Here is an 18,236-nt window from a genome sequence, read left to right as displayed (position 1 = left end):
ATCAGGGACACTTTTCCTCTCTGAGCTTCATTTCTCAATACTTATGCTTATACCATGGGAATTGTAATCTCTTCTCCGCCTACCTCACTTGGTTGTCATGAGGAGGTTCTGAGCTAATAAACCTAGAAATGTTTCATCAAGTAAGTGATGTCTAAACAGGAAGGGATTGTTATTTTTAAGCCCACGGGTACCCTCGCAGGTAGCAGGTGTTGATTAGGGGAGGAGGGCATGATAGTTTCCTGGGACTGTAGCTATGGAAGCTTTGCAGACGGTTCCACGGGCCTCAGAGGGGTGGGCTCTGGCCAGCAGCCCTGTAGTGGTGGTCATCCCTGGAGGCGCTGGCTAGGGGGAGGAGGGAGTGTTAGGGGGCACTAGGGGGGTGGCAAGGCTGAAAGGGGAGTAACTGTCAAACCTCCCCACTTGACACCATTCTTTAAATTGTACATGGCCTTTTCATAGCTGTGTGTGCTCAGGGCGGGGCTCCAATCTCCTGGAGCAGGGCAGGGGCCGGGCCAGGGTGGGGACAGGCAGGCTAGGAGGGCAGGTTTAGCCACACCCCCGGTAAGGTTCAGTGCACTTCTGCTGCGGACACAGCGCCACTGCTGTCAGGGAGAGGGTGTTGCGTGGGGATGAGTCTGACCCTGAGGGGCCGCTTAGGCCTGCCTGCACCTGGGTCTGGAGTTGTAGGGAGGAGAGGCGTGCCTGGCCCCAGCGGAGGGGGCCCAGTAGCAGCAGGCCACAGGCCTCGGGTACCTCGGGGGCGCTAACAGGTTGTCACAGGCGTGCTATTGTTGTGGGTGCCCCTGGCGGGGGTGGCATGGGAAGAGATTGGGAGTCGGAGATATGGGCTGCAGCTACCCACAAGACTGGGTCTTCTCCTTGTCTGGTCAGCCTCCCCGTTCCCCCAGGGGTGCGGAGGCTGCAGTAGGGTGTCCATGCAGGGGGATTGGAAGAGCTCCCCGTGGCCACTTCCTCTTCTTTTTTAGCAGTACAGGCTCCTGTCAAGCACTCTCCTCAGACCCCCGGGAACTTGGCTCCAGCTGCCCTGCCCCTCCATGGCTCCCTGCAGCTCCTGCCCCACTCGGCTCTCCCGGCCGCCCTCCTGTCAGGAGGCTGCCGGCATGCCCTGCTGTGGGGCCACCAGGGAGTATGTACTAAGCCTTAGCTAAGCCCCCCGGCCTGCCACGCACAGGCCCTGGGCGGCGTGGCAGCGGCCGGGGTGCGCAGTGGGCAGGCCCCCCTCTTTGCTCTTCACTCACCATGCTGGCCTTCACTCGCTGCTCCTGTGTGAGGCCAGCCGGCTTTGCTCCTTCCCTTGGCAAATTAACCGCCATCTTTGTTGGCAGTTAATTTGCATATCGCCCTGATTAGCCAATGGGAACCGTAGCGGAGGTACGGTTAATTACCCTTTTTCTGTTTTATTAGATAGGATGTCAATAGTTGTTTCCCTTAAAGTCTTTTAAAGTCTGATATTAATTTTAATTAAAAAGCTCTAATTCAGTTATAATTTTATAAATCTTTTTTCAATCCCTTCCTTTCAACCTTTTGTTTAATTTGTGGATTTTGTAAACAAATATCTAGGCTTTCTTTTTAGTCAATCTAAGGGTCTCTTTGTATTTTAATTGATGAATTTAATTTAGATGTAATTATAATCTGGGTTTATATATGCTGTCTTGTTTTGTCTTTTAAATTTACTGTGCTTTTTAATTTACTTTTCTTCCTTTTCTTTGTTCTATTGGACCAATTGAGTTTTCTTCATTCCATTTTCCTTAACCAATTTGGATATTATGTATCCTATTCAATTATTTTAGTTGTCACCTTTAATATTTTAATATACATCCCTGAGTTAAATTTTTTAAGGTTGATAAGTATGTAAACTTGCCTTCTCAGCCTTGTTAAAGCACTCATTTTTTTCTTAAAATGGCTTTATTTTCCCTTCATTTTTATAGGTTTTTCTTAATTTTTTTGAGAGAGAGGAAGGAAGAGGGATAGAGAGACAGAAATATCGATGCAAGAAAACATCTATCAGCTGACTCCTGCACGCCCCCTACTGGGGATTGAGCCTGCAACCCAGGCATGTGCCCTGACTGGGAATCGAATTGATGATCTCTTGGTTCATAGGTTGATAGTCAGACACTGAGCCACACCAGCTGAGCTTTTCGTCATATTGAAATGATAGTTTAGTTGGGTAGAAGATTGTAGACTAGTAGTTATTTGTTAAAACATGATTCCATTGTCCTGTAGCCTATATTATTGGTAAGAATTCTATCTACTTGTTCTATATTTTCCCAGTGGGAGAAACTAAGAGAATGAAGATATATTACCTCCAGGCCCTCTGGTATATGGGGAAATGTAAAGGCTGGCAATCTACTGCTGACCAGTGAATATTTATAGAAGGAAAGAAAGAAAGAACTTGTACTATAAAAGATTCCAGAGAAAACCATGCCCTCTAAGGAAGACTGTTCTCAAGTAACTAAAATTTTGATGTGAAATTATTATATATGGTTGTCCAGCATGGGCTGAAAACCCCAGGTAGTTTGAGAAAGCTAAGAATCCTAAGAACTTTCAACCTTTCAGGATTCTATTTAAATTGTTGATCAGTGTCCAGGGTTGCCCTTTCTCCTCAGATATTGAGAAGAGGGGTGAAGGAGAAGGAACTCATCCATTCTGATGCCCCCTCACTTCTTGATGGAAACGAACTATCATGACTCAGAGCATCTGTGTCTCCTTTTCTAGAACCAACAATACCCTGAGAGGGTCCATCTCTGAGCAGTTTTGCTCTGGGTGACAGGGAGGGAATTAGCTCAGAGCATCTTCACCTGCTGCTGGAATAGCAGTTGCCCAAGTGGGTGTATGGGACCCCTGACGCTTTTTTAGATGTATAAAAAGGTTTGCAGCCTACCCTTCTATTGAAGAAATATCTTTCATTCGTTTGTTTGTTTATTCTTTAATTAATTTCTCCTAGAAATATTTACTGTGAGTCTGCTAGTGCCAGGCACTGTTCTGGGTGCTGGGATATAATGGTGGACACATGATTCTTGTCCCTGTATTCTCAATGCTTAAAATCTAGAGAAAAAGTTCTAATGCTGTTGCTTAGGTGAACAGATCTGATGGAATACTAAGAACTATTCTTTCTCTCACTTTTAAAATGAATTTTTTAGAGCATAGCCACAAGATATCTGTCTCTGTGTTTTGAACAGTCTGTCAGAAGGAGAAATGAATAAGGTACATTTTATTGATCTTGCCAAATTGCTGCCTGTTAACGTTAACTTCAGAAGTATTCCACATATGTTAAACAAGTGTTTGTGAGCTATTGCAGCTTACTAGTTAGATGGAATGTTGCATGTCAGAGAGCATTTGGAAGATTGGTTACTTTAGGGAGATAGCTTTAAGGGGGATTACCATAATTCTGCCACAGTTGACAACTTTGGATATGCGCTTCGATAGCAGGACTTAAGGTCTTCTGTGATTTATTTAGGAAAAAACTCTTCTGTATGTGGAATCCATGAAGACTGTATCTGTGAGGATCAAAACATCATGCTTTGAGTTACTGTGAAGTGTTTTATAGACCTGTGGGACCAGATTAATCAAAAGAGTAATTGTTGGGGGTTTTTTAAGACGATTATGTTACAGACATGATAAAATCTTCATTATCAATTATTTCCCTCTAGGTTAATAGTTAAATTAGTAATATCTAATGAAGGCTCTGTATCTAGTTAGACTCTGCTTAGCACTGTGGCACTTCAGAGAGATTTTATGGAAGGTTCCCTTTATTGTTAGATATACTGAGAGACCGGCCCATGGTGTTTGCCCACAGAGAACTTATAATACGGTTTGAGAAACTATAAGCAGACAGGAAAGGATAGCTGGTAAGTGTTCAGTAAATGACTAGAGTGGGAACTATATCTTTGGTCAGTATGGGCAGGATCCATATGAATAAAGAGTGATAGGAGGGTAATCCATGGAGGGAAAGGAACAGGGTTGAACACAGAGAGAAGATTATACTCAAGGCCAGGTGACATTTTCATAGGGAGTAATATAAAGGCAGGTTGGATTAGTCCAGATGGTTTTGAGAGTCGGGTTTAAGAATTTGGACATCTTTGTAACAAAGAAAATGTAACCACAGTATTAGATCGGGCCAGGTATCAGTTTATTCTATTTAATTCTAAATTCGCTACCTTAAGCCTATTCTAATAAGAGACACATGTTGAAAGGTATTATAAGTACAATTTCTGTACATTCCTTTTTTCATCACAGGTTGTTTTTTTTTCTTACAGGGTTTTCCCCCTCCCCACAATAATAAATTAAAGTTTTGGCAAGAAAGTAACTCTTCTGATTATTGTTGTAACATAAGCTATGGTCACTGTTAACTGAAAACTTTCTGACATATTGGGAAAAGTGCTAAACATTAAGTGGCTTTGTATACTATGTTTTGTATCATGAATATAAAATAAAGGACCCAATGCATAAGAAATGTCTTGGGGCTAGAATATCTAGATTAATAAAACTTCAAAAACATTGTATATTGTATGCATTATCTTTCATATGCAATTTTGAAGAGACATTTTTCACTTTGTGATAGTAATTTGCAGTATTAAAACAGTTAACGCCCTAGCTGGTTTGGCACAGTGGACATTGCATCGGCCTGAGGACCAAGGGTCCTGGGTTCGATTCTGGTCAAGGGCACATACCTTTGTTGCAGGCTCCTTCCCCAGCCCTGGGGAGAGCGGGTCGTGTGGGAGGCAACCAATCAATGTGTTTCTCTCACATCAATGTTTCTTTCTGTCTTTCCCTCTCTCTTTCACTCTTTCTAAAAAGTCAATAGAAAAATATTCTTGGGTGAGGATTAACAAAAAAAAGGCACTTCAAAATTAAATTTTCTATACTTATTTTTGTTGTTGTTGTTTTTACTAAATAGCCAAAAAAGCCTCCAAATTTCGAGACTGGTTGGACTGTAGCAGTATGGAGATAAAACCCAATGTTATCGCTATGGAAATTTTGGCATATTTAGCGTATGAAACTGTGGCACAGGTAAGAATTCTAATCTGTCATATCAGCCCTTACATGGCTGCTTTCTCCTTAGCCCTGTCCATGACTCCACCTGCTGCTCCACCAGGGATGAGAACACCCAGGAGTTCTGCTATGACAATCTTACCATTTTCGGAGATTTAGTTCAATTATGTTTCTTTGTTTCCTCGGCTCTGTTGGTGGTTAGGGTAAAAGTAACTATTTCTTGCAACTTTATTCTAACCAGAAATAAAACCCAACATAGTATTTCTCAATATTGAATTCCAAGCACACATTTGCCATGTTTAGAGATCATTTTTGATCTCCAAATACTTTTCTAAATATGTTCAATCTACTTGAATGGGTACAAAAATCTGAGTCTAGACTCCATTCTCTAACATGGTCTTTAGACCACAAGCACTGGCATCTCCTTGGTTCTTGTTTGAAATGTAAATTCCTAGATGACACCCCAGAGCAGACCTACTGAATTAGAGTATGAGGGCTTTGTATAATTTCAGTAGTAAAAATATTCTCTAAAGCAGCATCTGCCTAAAACCCAGAAATCTTTATTTTAAAATGATTGTCTAGTGATTATGAAATAAAGTTTGTGAACCACTCCACTGGAAGGTCAGCATATATCATCTCTGTCCATGGGAAGTCCGTATACCAGTCAATGAAAGCATGCGCTCATGTCCACAGCACAGACTTTTAGGCAGACAGTGTTCTCAGCGACATTTGGAATGGACTGCTTGTTGTTTGCCACTCCAGTGACACAGGTTATCGTTCCCAGTTACCTGACTTTGTTTCCATTGCTCCGACCTCCTAGTTGGTGGACCTGGCTCTACTTGTGAGGCAGGACATGGGAACCAAGGCAGGAGACCCGTTCGGCCACGCCATTTCGGCCGCCTTCATTCAGTATCACAGCTCTGCCGAGGTAAGTATCCAAAAATCTGCCTGGCACTTCTATGCATTTTTCCCTCATGTCCAGTATTTATAGAAATAGTAATTTGGGAAAGGTTATGTTGGCATTTGTGGCCTTTACTCAAAGAATCTGAATTCGGTCAACATTCAAACAAATATTTATTGAGAACCTGCTATGTGCCTGATCCTAACATTCACTTAATACTATGAACGTTTTCCTTGTCTTATTTCACTTTCCTAGCCCTTCAATTAAAGAGAGATTGTTACAGAGCATTTCTCATTTCCATGGGAGATGAACCACTGGTTTTGGTAATTGAATACCATTGAAAAAAGTTATTTCTTTCTGCCTCACAGGTGGGAGGATTATTAGTCATATAATATTAATTCCTGACATTTATTGATAATTTTACATTCCAGTTATTGAACCATCTCTAAACATGGTTTACAGAAGCACAGCTCCATTTATCCTTTGGTATAGATTGGCCCTATCCTGTGAGGATCACATCTCTTCTGATCCAGTTTCTCTTGCTGAGATCCCCAATCTTCGTGCCCACTTTAAGGCTTTGTATAACTTCAGTATAAAAAATATTCTCTGTAAAGCAGCCTGTACCTAAAAACCAGAAATGTAGCATCATCCATTGAATGAATTTACTAATATTTGACCTTTTTTACTAGCAGTTTCATATAATTCAGTCTAAAAACCATAGAGAAGGCAGCACAGAAGTTAGGTTAACATCTACATGTATAATTGTGAAATAAGCTGTAGATCAAGTTGGGTGAAACATATAACCTAAAAATGGATAAGCCCCTTTGATAATTTGATGAAAACTATAAACCCTTTCCTCATAAACACATTTGCAGATTTTGTATACAATTTCAGGGTGTTAAGACCCTCTGAAACCATTCTATGGATCTAAGGGATCTGTGAACCCTAGGGACTCCAACTTTAAGTAACTCTGCTCTAGGTTACTTAGTAAGTCCATGACTATATATGTCTATACAGCATTTTATTAGAGGCCAAAAATTTGACATCTTTTTATGCTCCTTAAAGAATCATATTGGCTTGGAATCCAAGTAGGAATTAAAATGTTTACACCTATTAAAAATCCTTTTTTTCTTGGGAAAGGTCATACATCATTATCAGTCAGCATACTTTTAAAGTCCCTAAAGATCACCCAGTTGATTAAACACTATTTGTTTATGTTACAAGCCCAAATTATGATGTCAAAGAACACCCTTTAAAAGGTCTTTGGTACATGTTCTCTTTATGAATATGCGTATAAGTATGCTTTTCATTAACATCACACAAATTTGTTGTAACATTTCTAATTGAAGAAATGTACAGTGAACATAACAAGCCTAGTTTTCTCTTAACATTCAAGGATTGCTTGCATGGCTAGGAAAGTTCTCTATTTCTCCCCTTTCTTGGTTCTCCAGGGTGGCCGAGCAGCCCTGGGCAGCTGCTCAGCAACCACAGCCGCTGTTCCCAGCTCCCAGCAGTTAGAAAAATGGTCTGTGTGTGCTGGGCTCCTGGGCTCCCCGGGAGGTGCAACAGGAGTTTCAGAAAGCATCCTGACTAAATATGTTAGTACAAGCCCCAAACTTTCCCCTTGCCCGCCAGACACGCATCCTCCTAGGTGACTGGTAGTTAAAATGAACATTCAAGTGGACTGGAAGTATTCAGAGGGCTGGTCACCTCACTAAACACAAAGAGAATGGCCACTCCAAAGTCAGAGTCTTACTCATCACCATTATAAATCAGCAACTAACATCAGGGCCAGCTTTAAGGACTTGACCTCTTTGGGTGCAAATGGGAACTCTGGAGACTGATAAGATCTCTGTTCAGGGAGGTAAACAAACAAGGAAAGAAATGAGCAAGCACACACAGTTCAAGATGGCATATACTAATTTCCAAATGCATGGTATAGACCAGTGATGGCGAACCTATGACACTTATTTTTTTGGTTGATTTTTCTTTGTTAAATGGCATTTAAATATATAAAATAAATATCGAAAATATAAGTCTTTGTTTTACTATGGTTGCAAATATAAAAAATTTCTATATGTGACATGGCACCAGAGTTTAGTTAGGGTTTTTCAAAATGCTAACACGCCGAGCTCAAAAGGTTCGCCATCGCTAGTATAGACAGAGTGAAGGTAAAAATCACTTCCTAATTACAGTCAAAAAGACTTCAAAGAGGAAGCTGGGTGTTGAAGGAGAGATAGGACTTTGATGAGACAGTAAAAGTGGGGAGAATACTCGGCCTCAGAGGTAGCATCAGTATAATTGTACAAGGAAAGGAAAATCTCTTATTAAAATATTCCAGGAAAGGACTCGTTGGGGAGGAGTAGTAGAAAGTCAGATTAGAAAATTAAGGCCTTAGACACTTAGTTATTAAGGAAGGAAGTATTGAAGATTTCTTGGCTCAAATAGGTGTCTGAAGAAAATCCAAGTGGAGGTGCTACATACGGTGGACTCGAATTGGAAGCTTAAGGCATGAAGTTAATACAAAATGCATTCTATCTTAATGATTATCATTTCTTAAGCATTAAGTGTTACAAAGAACTGAGCTATTTCAGTTTGGGTTTCTCATTAAATTATCAAGTTTAATAGTAATTCATTCAAATTAATTTTCTAGATTTTTTTCTAGCATATGGCTTATGCACAGGAAGCAATGGTTTTTAGGAGCTATCTTGTTTTTCCTAAGAACAACTTATGCCAGATTAGCTTTATCCTTCCTGTTTGATAATGTTTCTAGGCATGCAGATGAAAGAAACCAATATCTGAATTTCAGCAAAACATTTTACAAAGTTTAGCGTAATTTTTTTTTAAAATTATAGGGAAGTGTAGGCGAGTAGATAGTATGGTTATTATGTATGGTTGATAGGATGACAGGTTATTAATACCATATGTAAAAAGAGACTTTTATTGGCCTATAAATTTCTTCGGAGCCGATATTATGATGTTACAGTAAGGAAGCTTGCTTTGTTTGGATTTAGTGTTTAGGCACCATCTTATAGGGTGGAGGTTGACACACAGTGGAGGATGTCTAAGGAGAGTGAACAGGGAGAGAAGGAACCTGAAAACATGTACCAGTGGTTGAAGGAACCTGAGGTGTTTGACCTGTAGAAAAGGCTGTGAAATATAATGATTTTTAGATATTTGAAGTACTTCTACAGAGCAGAGAGAATAGACTTACAGTCAGCCAATGAAACCAGATAGATATGAGGGGTTTCTGAAAGAAGGAAGGAATTAGATGTGGGAGGAGCCAGAGGTCTCTACAGTGACCCTGAGACACTGGGAGAGGGCTGGTCAACACTGATACAAAAAAGTGTCTGAAAGGTATCCAGTTTTGGGGGGAAAGTTTAGAGGTTCCTTTTGAAACATGTAAGTTTTAAACGCTAACAGAACTTCCAGGTAGAAACGTCTGTATCTGACAAAATCCAAAAGAGGTTTAGAAGCTGTATCTGAGGACTCCTGATTATATCTAAGTGATTAGACAAATTATACATGAAGATATTTAGACCCTTTAGGGGCAAGATGGAGGCACCATTCCTGTGAACTTGGTGATAATAAGTTGTGTTTGTATATTTGTAAGCTTCAACTAGTGTTAAATTCATAGATACTAAAAATCAAATGGTAGAAGAAGTCCTGGTCACTTGATTTCAAAGCCACATCTCTTTGTGCAGGGATCTTGCATGAAGTCCTACCCAGACTCCCCTGAGAATACACCTCCTCCTACACCAACAGCTCCATCCTCTGGACCACAGCATGCAGGGAAAGCCACAGCAGGATCCCTTGGGAATGGGAATGCTGGACAAGACTCAGCAAAAACCAAGCAAAGGAAAAGAAAAAAGGTTAGAGATTTTTTTTCTCTCTCTTCTATTTTTGAGAGAAAAGCCTTGTTGAGTCTTTTCAGAGATAGGGAAAATGTGCTGTGTGTCTCATAATTCAAATTTTCAGAAGCAGCCAATTTATACTTAATCATACTTAATGACTTCTACTCAAACTTGAACAGCTTTCTTCTGGATAAAGCAAGATATTGGAAATTTTAACATTTTATTTTAAAATTTTCAAACATACAAAAGTTGAAAGACTTGTTGAATGAATACCATATATCTGCCATCTAGATTCTACAATTAATATTTTACTATATTTACTATGTTAACTATATATTTACAACTACTATATCTGTGCATCTGATTGTTCCTTTATCTGTCAGTTCGATTTTTTTGATACATTGCAAAGACAGCTGCAGACATCAATACGCTTCATGCCTAAATGCTTCATTATGTATAATTTGTTTATGGTTCTTCTTTAAAGGTAAAACATATGCACAGTGAACCACTCAGTTCTTAAATATGCCACTTGATGAATTTTGATAAATATATAAGACTGTTGTTTTCTAGGCCCTTTCAAAGGTATAAAACAGTACCACCAGTTCAGAAAATTTTTTCATGCCTCCTACCAGTCAATGTTTGCCATCTTTCTCGAAAAGGGAACGACTGGTTTGATTGATTTTTTCCATCACAGATGAATTTTTTCTGTTCTAAACTTCAGATAGTGTGTATACCTTTTGTGTGAAATTTCTTTCACTCAGGATATCTTTGAAATGTATAGTTTTCAGTAGAAGTATAATGTATTTCTCTTTATTGTTGAGTAATGTCCCCTTGTATGACTATATCAGTCTACTCATTCTCATTTTGGTAAACATTTAGTCTGTTTCCAGTTTTTAAGGTATTATGAATAAACCTGTTATGAACAATGTGCAAGTCCTCATGGAAATATGCTTTTTTTCCTCTTAGGTAAATAGCTAAAAATGAAATTACTGGGTCACAGAGTAGGTATATGTTCAGTTTTTAAGAAAGACTGTTTTTCCAAGATGGTTCTATCATTTTTACCTCTACCAGCAATATCTGAGAGTTCCAATTGCTCCATGTGCTCATCAACATTTGGCATTGTCATTGTTTTTACTTTTAACCCTTCTAATGGATACTTAATAGTATGTCATTATAGTTTGAATTTGCATTTCCCAGGTGAGTAATGGTGTTGAGCATTTTTTTCATATGCTGATTGGCCATTCATACACATTCCTTAGGGAAGAGTCTCTTCAAATCCTTTACACAGTATTTTTGAGGATGAGTTATCTTTTATTACCAACTGGTAGAAGTTCTTTATGTATCCTGTGTAACAAGACTTTGTGTATATTGATGAGTGGAAGTTTTGAACTTCTGATGAAGTCTAATTTATCCAATTCTTTATTTTATTTTTATTGCTTTCTGTGTCCTAAGAAATCTTTGGCTACTTCCAAACCATGATGATGTTCTCTTATGTTTTCTTCTGGAAATTTTATAGCTTAATTTTTATATTTAGTTCTATTAATCAAGTCAGATTAACTTTTGCATATTGTATGAATTGAGGCCAAGTTAGCTTTTTCACATATGGATATCTAGTTATTGCAGAACCATTTGTTGAAGACACTTCTCTCCCATTGGATTGCTTTGGTAGCTTTGTTGATAATCCATGACTACCTATCTATGTGGATTTATTTCTAGAATTTCAGTTTTGTTTCATTGATTTATTTGTCAATCCTTTTGTCAGTATCATCTTTCTTGATTCCTATAGCTTTTTAATAAGACTTAAAGTTTGGTAGTGTAAGTTCTCAAACTTTATTTTTCAGGTTTAATATGGATTTTCTGTGTCCTTTGCATGAATGTAAATTTAGAATCAACTTGTTAGTTTCTATCAAAAAGAATGAGAGAGAGAGAAAGGGAGGGAGAGAGACAAAGGCATGAAGGGAAAAGAGAAAGAAAAGCCTAGTGGGATTTTGAAAGGGATAGAGAGCAGGCAGACAGCTCTGGTGTTGGCAGGGGCAGGCTGTGAGGGATTGAGCAGAAAAGGAGAGAGAACTCTGGACATGGACAACAATGTGGTGTTTGCAAATGGGAGGCAAATAGATGTAGGGGGGTGAGAGCATAGAAGGGATAAATGGTGATAGAAAAAACTAAAATATAATATGAAAGAATTGAAAGGGATTAGATTGAATGCTTACTCAATTTAGGGATCTGAATGTCTTAATACCAAGTATGTATTATAATCCATGAACATGGCATATCTCCCCACTTATTTATATTTATAAAATCTCTCTTTTATAAATACTATTCATCCTGAACTCTATTTTGGTAAACATTTAGTCTGTTTCCAGTTTTTGGCCATCACAGCCTTATTGTGCTATTTATATGATACTGGAGGCCCGGTGCACAAAATTCGTGGACGGGTAGAGTCCCTAGGCCTGGCTGGCGATCAGGGCCAATCAGGGCCTCCATTCCGCTCCACCCCCTGGTGGTTAGTGCACGTCATAGCGAGCAATAGAACTCCCGGTCTCCCAGTCGAACTTCCACAGGGACACTTTCCATATTAGCCTTTTATATATATAGACTAGGTGAGATGGGTTGGATACACCCTGGAGCCAACCTCCTGTGGTCCTTACCTGGCCAGCGTATCTGGGGCGGCGCTGCAGCTCAAAGGGTGTCTATGGTCACCGCAGCTTGGCAGTAAGCCAGATTTGGGGCCAACAGTGCCCCAGCAACAACATAACCCATGGCTGAAGGTGGAATAGCACAGCCCTGTGAGGAATCGGGCTCCCTCCTCTCTGGTTCTGGGGTATGTCACCTGAGAACTACCGCTGCCAAGTCACCACAGCTCAGTAGCTCCTGCGTTGAGCGTCTGCCCCCAAGTGGTCAGTGCGCATCATACCTACCGGCTGGTCAGATGGTCGCTTAGCCTTTTATATTCATAGATATGTTTTTTTATCCATTTCCTTTCATTATAGCTTTATCTTTAATATTTAAAATACATCTCTTGTAGACAATAAATAATTAGGTCTTGCTTTTTCTTATTTTTCCTTTGTGTATCTTTTAGTTATAGTCTTTAATTCCATGATATTTAATGTATTTATTGAAATGGTTGGATAGAGGTCAACTATTTTTCTCTTTTTTTTTCTGCTTGTTCTCCCTGTTTCTGTTTCTCTGTTTTCCTTTCCTGTCTTCTTTTGGGTTCATTGTGTCTTCTTTTAGAAATTTTTTAAACTTATGTACTGGTGTCTTAGTGATGTTTCTTTGCATCATTTTTTCTAGTATACATTCTTAAATTTTCCGTGTACTTGGAATTGTTATTGTGCTACTTTATTCATGTATAATATAAGACTATTTGTATAGGTCCATTACTTTACTCTTGCTCTTTAAGCTATAATTGTCAAACAACTTACATCTACATGTGTTATAAGCCATAATACTATTTTTTGCCTTAAATAATCAAATGTATTTCAGTAAAACTAAGAGAAAAAAGAGACCTTAACATTGACCATTTCCACTGTTTTTCATTTCATTTTTAGTATCAGAATTTTCTTCTGATATCATTTTTTTGTTGTTGTTCTACTAGATTTTATTTAGCATTTCTAATAGTGCAGGTTGACTGGTAATGGTTTCTCTTAGTTTTCATCTTTCTGGAAATATCTTTACTTCTCCTTTATTCCTGGAAGATGTTTTCACTGGATATAGAATTCTGGATTGGCAGTTTTATTTTGAGGCCTTTAATGCTATAATTCCACTATTTTCTGGCATATATTATGTGTAATTATATGCCTGTAGATTTTGTACTGTGCTTCTGTACATGTAAGGTGTTATTTTTCTTTGGATGCTTTCAGGATTTTATCTATAAATTTGTTTTCTAGCAGTTTGACCATGATATACATATACATATACATGGTTTGCTTTGAATTTGTCCTGCTTAGAATTCACTGAGCTTCTTCAATATTGATTTATGTCTTTAACCAATTTGGGAGAATTTTCAGCATTTATTTCTTCAGATATTTTTTCTGCCTTATTCTTTCTATTCTTTACTTTTGAGACTCCAAGTACATATTTGTTACTTTGATACTGTTCCACAGGTACCTGAGACTGTTTAATTTTCTTTCAATCTTTTCTCTCTGTTCTTTAAGTTGGATAAATTCTATTGTTCTTACTTTATGTCCTGACTCTTCTGTCAGCTCCAATCTGTTGTTACATCCTTCCAGTAATGTTTTATTTCTGATAGTTTTATATTTTCCATTTGAGTTTTTTATAGTTTCTGTTTATCTAGCCTTATGTTTTATTTGTCAATTGTTACAGGTTTAGGTTGTTGCATGTTTAATAATTTTGAATTATATCCTGGACATTGTGAGTAATACATTGTAGAGATTTCAGATTCTGTAATATTCCTAAGAAAAAAGTTCTCCTTGCTGGGTGTTAAGCAGGCAATTTACTAGATTCAGCTCCTTAAACTTCAAATTCCTCTTCCATGGCAACAGCTAGAATCTCTCTTCATTTAGCTTTAGCAGAGTTTCTTGGATTCGGTATCATACAGGAATGGTTTAGGGATTAGTCGAAGAGTTGGGTAGTTTATACACTGATTCTTGATTCTGTCCTTTTTGGGATTTCTTTTTTCACTTTATAGGTATTGAGCTGCTAAGTTTGTGTGCCCCACTATACTGACTGGAGTCTGCCCTTAGGCTAAAACATTAAAAACAGAAAACTCATCTCATTGCCATTTCATTCTTCTTACACACCCCTTCCACTTTCCACCTAATTTTGATCAATCTCTATTACTTTCAGATATTTGTTTTTTTAATAATTTGTACAAAGTTTATACTCTCATCGACAACTAGGTTGGTACAATAAGAACCATTTGCCAATGCAAGTAGTGGGACCAGGCCAAAATATGCTAATATAATAAAAGCCTAATATGCAAATCGACCAAAAGGCAGAACAACTGGTCGCTATGACACGCATTGATCACCAGGGGGCAGACGCTCAATGCAGGAGCTGCCCCCAGCCCGCAGACCCCAGGTCAGCCAAGGGGGTGTGAGGCGGGGGGCCCTGATCACTCTGCCAGTCGCCCCGCAGAGGGATCCAACCAGCAGCAGTGGGGCAGCAGTGGTGGGGGGCAGGGCCGGCAAGTGGCGGCACCAGTCTGGCCAAGGCAGGTGACAGCAGGGAGCCCCAATTGCCCCCGGTCACCTCACAGATCAGCCGTGATTGCTGGCCATACCTGGGGACCCTACCTGTGCATGAATTTTGTGCATTGGGCCTCTAGTAATTTCATAATTGATAATAAGTAAATTTAAATTTCCTCCTCATCCAGTTTCCACTTTAATTTGCAAAATGGCACAGCTCACTGCTTTTATTAAGGGGAAATCTGAACTATTATGAAGTAGTTCTAAAAAATGTTCCCTAAAAAACTTCTTTCGTTGACTTTAAAAAGTATGTAAGAAGTTGTAATTAACCTGGTAATTATGTATACAAAAAATAATTCTTTATAAGTATGAATATTTTTGAATTTTTTTTTCTCTTAAATATTTAAACATTTCACTCCGAATTTTGTTGCACGTTATTGAATTGGAGCTATTTTACAGCAAAGGTTTCCTGAGTGAAGTATTAGCCAAGTGCATGTCTAAATTTCCCTAAATTCAAAATTACTGGCATCAAAATGAATAATGTCTCACTTCAAAGCTATTCTTTATTTCTCTATTTACTCGTTCACATCTTTCTACATGTATACAGTGTTGCTATATTTTAACTCACTGGAAACTTCAGCTATGGTGGTAACATGGTAAAATTTATTGTACATAAAATAATAAAGCCTCTATTATATATCAACTTTGTGTACTAGAAGCCAAGAGATTTTATGTATAGCTGTATTCTGATTCTATCATTATAATCTTTTTTTAAATATATATTTTTATTGATTTTAGAGAGGAAGGGAGAGGGATAGAGAGATAGGAACATCAATGATGAGAATCATTGGTTGGCTGCCTCTTGTATGTCCCCTACTGGGGATCAAGTCTGCAACCCAGGCATGTGCCTTTGGCCAGAATCGAACCTGGGACCCTTCAGTCCACAAGCCGACACTCTATCCACTGAGCCAAACCGGCTAGGGCTATCCTTATAATCTTGAGCACATTCCTTATCTTCACTCTCTCATCTATAAAAGGGGATAAAAGTTGTGAAAGTTTAGAATAGATGATATTTTGTGTTCCTTCCAGATTTAATAATGTATAAACCCTTAAATTCAGTGATGCTCTTTTCTCTTCCCCATTAGTACTTTTAATTTCTTTTGTTAAAGAAAAGTTTTTCCTAGTTATATAGAACTGCAGTTTAAAAAATTAACATCTCAATTAAACTTATTTTATTTTATTATTAAATTTATTGGTGTGACATTGGTCAACATGATCATATAGGTTTCAGGTGTGGGTTTTCATGTTATAAGATCTCTATATTTCACCGTGTGCCCACCACCCAAAGTCAGTTGAACTGAATAAATTAACTACATTATATACTGTAACCCTTGAGCAAAGTATGGCCCACTTTCCTCTGAAAAGAAAGCCTCTCTAAGCACAGAGATCTGAGGAGAAAGACTCGCCTGGCCAGTCAGATTATATATCAACCTTTGTGGTCAGTGAGTGACAGAAGTATTAGTAATAGTAGTACTAACCTTTCATTTGCTTTCATCTGAGATATGTGTTACTCCCTCGTAAGACTTAATATTTCAAGTGTAACAAAAGATCTAGCCACCATTTGGGTGGGGAAAGACTAAGAGGCAATTATCTGAGATTCCAGGTCCTTGTTAAACATTGGATTACCCTGGCAAGGGGAAGACTGAACAAGGATAGGATATATAGGATATTTTTCCTTGCCAACAACTTTTAGGTTGGAAAGAAGAGTCAGGACAGGTATAGACATTTATAAGAGATTCAGGGGCAACAGAAATTTCAATATAACTTCTTGTACCACAAATGAGCATTCAAACTGCAAGAGATTTTATTCGGTGCAAGACAGAAAGGACCAGTAAAAGGACAATACTCAAATCCAGGAAATATATAGGACTTCAGCCTCCATTACCCACCATCAATTTCTGGATGAAGAGACATAAATAGAAATGCAATGGAGGAATACAAGAATAGACTAGGAATGCAGCCAAGGGGAAGAGGACCTGACTTAATGAAGAACTTTACCAGTAGCTTGTACTTTACGCAAGAAAATAAAGAGTTAGTCCCCGCAGAGATTTTAGCAATCAGTATTTTGTCAAATACAGGGGTTCAGTTTTGAAAATGTAAAGAATATTCTACAATATGGGCACAATCTGGATAGAAAACATGAATTGATGCAAAAATTTAATACTCTTTATATGTGTTTTCAGCATATGTAAGATTTTAAAAGTATTTATTTATAAATATATAAATGTAATGCTAGTTCTTCTGAAAACGTTTTGAAGAACATTGCAAAAATGCTAGAATCACTTCTAAATTAAAAATTCTAAACTTGGTATGAATTTGGAATTTGAACAGTTATAAGTACCTTGGTGAGAGACTGGATGTGACAGAAATGTAAAAATATGTGTTGAAGTGGAAACAATACTGGGAATAAACATTTGCGATTTAAAGATTTCCTTCCAAAGAGTCCAGTGGGCAAGTCAGTATAATGTAGAAGTGTACATGGTAACTTTATGCTAATGTTTGCAGTTGCTTATGTATAGTAGGTAAACCTGAAATTGGCAAAATGGAAATCTAAATACATTTTCACAAAATTCAATATTTTTATTTTTATATAAGTCAACTTCATCTTTTTGGCATAGACGACATGACTCAGCCAGGCTGACATAACTGTCTTCATACCATACATGTAGGAGTCACAGGTAGTTTCTAATTATGCTTCCTACTTCATTTTTCGCAAATTCTATCTGATTGCCATGCAGAGTTCCTGAGAGATTTTGACTAAGTGCTCTATACCAAAACCAAACTTGTTTTGGAAAGTATAGAAAGAGTAAACTCTCCATGGACCCGGGAAAAAAGAAATGAAAAGTAAATTCACTTTGCAGGAAGAATGGAGAGGCCATACAGGAACGCACAGGAAGGACTTCCCACCCCACTTCATGTGCAGGATGTCGGCACTCTTCATGTCTCTCTTTTTATTCCCACTTGAGTTCCCACTGGAAAACTTACTTTAGATTCCAAGTGGAGCTAAATATTTGCGCTAATTTCTACAAATGGATAGAATGCCTAACTTACTTCATAAGTATTTGTTAGATCTAGCAGGTTAACGAGTCTACAGGGATAGGCAAAACAGTTGTGAGTACTCAAAAAAAGAGTTTATTCTTGTATTATTATTATTTATTAACTAAAGGCCTGATGGACGAAATTCGTGCATGGGTAGGGTCCGTTGGCCTAGCTGGCGATCGGGGCCAATCTGTGGAGTGACGGGTGGGGCGATCA

The 18,236-nt window shown here is 38.4% G+C and overlaps 1 protein-coding gene across 2 annotated transcripts in view; it reads left to right on the top strand.

The window, feature by feature from the left end:
* The window catches only part of SUPT3H (SPT3 homolog, SAGA and STAGA complex component), a 445,191-nt gene that overhangs the window by 326,455 nt on the left and 100,500 nt on the right, over positions 1-18,236 (top strand). For both annotated transcript variants that reach the window (XM_015572205.1, XM_006776406.2), the window contains exons 8-10: positions 4,919-5,031; positions 5,834-5,941; positions 9,619-9,786. In XM_015572205.1, coding sequence (XP_015427691.1) covers positions 4,919-5,031; positions 5,834-5,941; positions 9,619-9,786 — 389 coding nt within the window. The remainder of the gene's footprint in view (positions 1-4,918; positions 5,032-5,833; positions 5,942-9,618; positions 9,787-18,236) is intronic.

The sequence above is a fragment of the Myotis davidii genome, unplaced genomic scaffold (assembly GCF_000327345.1).
Source record: "Myotis davidii unplaced genomic scaffold, ASM32734v1 scaffold167, whole genome shotgun sequence".
Classification (NCBI taxonomy): domain Eukaryota; kingdom Metazoa; phylum Chordata; class Mammalia; order Chiroptera; family Vespertilionidae; genus Myotis; species Myotis davidii.
This window is presented reverse-complemented; position numbering and strand designations above follow the sequence as displayed.